We start from the raw sequence: 754 nt of genomic DNA on the forward strand, positions 1-754 counted from the left end.
ACATAGGAATTGCGTGGTATGTATGTAAATGCCCCAGAAGGGGGGCCCAAAAGACATAGATTGCAAAATGTACCTACTTTTTTTGCAGCAACTAATTACAGTTTAGCTCTGAGCAGGGTTTGGGGTATTAGCAGTGTTAAATGAAGCCAAATTTGGGTTATTTTCTGAATTCGGACCCTCAGAACTTGCATGTTGAACAAATTCCTCTGGGGACATGTGGGTCCCATGGCAAGCACAGACAATTTTTATTTGATTTTGATTATATTTGTAAGTGACACCAGATACGGTTTTACCATTTGGCCCCGGACCAGTGGTTGTAACCCAAGGAAGGTCTGGGTATGAGCCAGAGCCTCCAAATCTTAAATTCGGAGCAATTCCCGGCCTAATAAACGGCGCTTCGCGCAGAAGAGCTTCGGTTGCCGGCTTATTCGTTGCTTCGTTCGCCTGCGTGGAATTGCTTCTCAACTTTCCTTGTTCGTCGGGTCGAGCGGATGAGACGGCCTCTCCAACATATCTGGAACTCCCAATCATCAAATCTGGCGCCTTTCCATCATACGAAAAAGCCGCTGTTGTGTTATGAGGGGCGGCTCCTAAAATGGTTTTAAGGGGAAAAAAAATGAAATGCTTGCCTCAATATGTGAATAAAAATAAAGGAATATTTACAAAAATAGTCAAGTTATACGTACTTACCAATGGCACGCCTAAGCTTCAATTTTACATATATAAATATGCAACCTTACCTATGCATGAAAAG

The 754-nt window shown here is 42.8% G+C and overlaps 1 protein-coding gene across 1 annotated transcript; it reads right to left on the bottom strand.

Moving 5' to 3' along the window:
• Positions 1-32: 32 nt before the first annotated feature.
• LOC110034480 (ninja-family protein Os05g0558800-like) lies at positions 33-613 on the bottom strand. Its single transcript, XM_020738738.1, has one exon. The coding sequence runs from the start codon at positions 529-531 to the stop codon at positions 103-105; it is 429 nt and encodes a 142-aa protein (XP_020594397.1). The 5' UTR covers positions 532-613; the 3' UTR covers positions 33-102.
• Positions 614-754: the final 141 nt, after the last annotated feature.

Source organism: Phalaenopsis equestris, unplaced genomic scaffold (assembly GCF_001263595.1).
Source record: "Phalaenopsis equestris unplaced genomic scaffold, ASM126359v1 Scaffold188633, whole genome shotgun sequence".
Taxonomy (NCBI): Eukaryota; Viridiplantae; Streptophyta; class Magnoliopsida; order Asparagales; family Orchidaceae; genus Phalaenopsis; species Phalaenopsis equestris.

Coding starts and splice junctions, on each gene's coding strand:
- LOC110034480 (XM_020738738.1), bottom strand. CDS start 531: ATGATTGGGAGTTCCAGATATGTTGGAGAGGCCGTCTCATCCGCTCGA.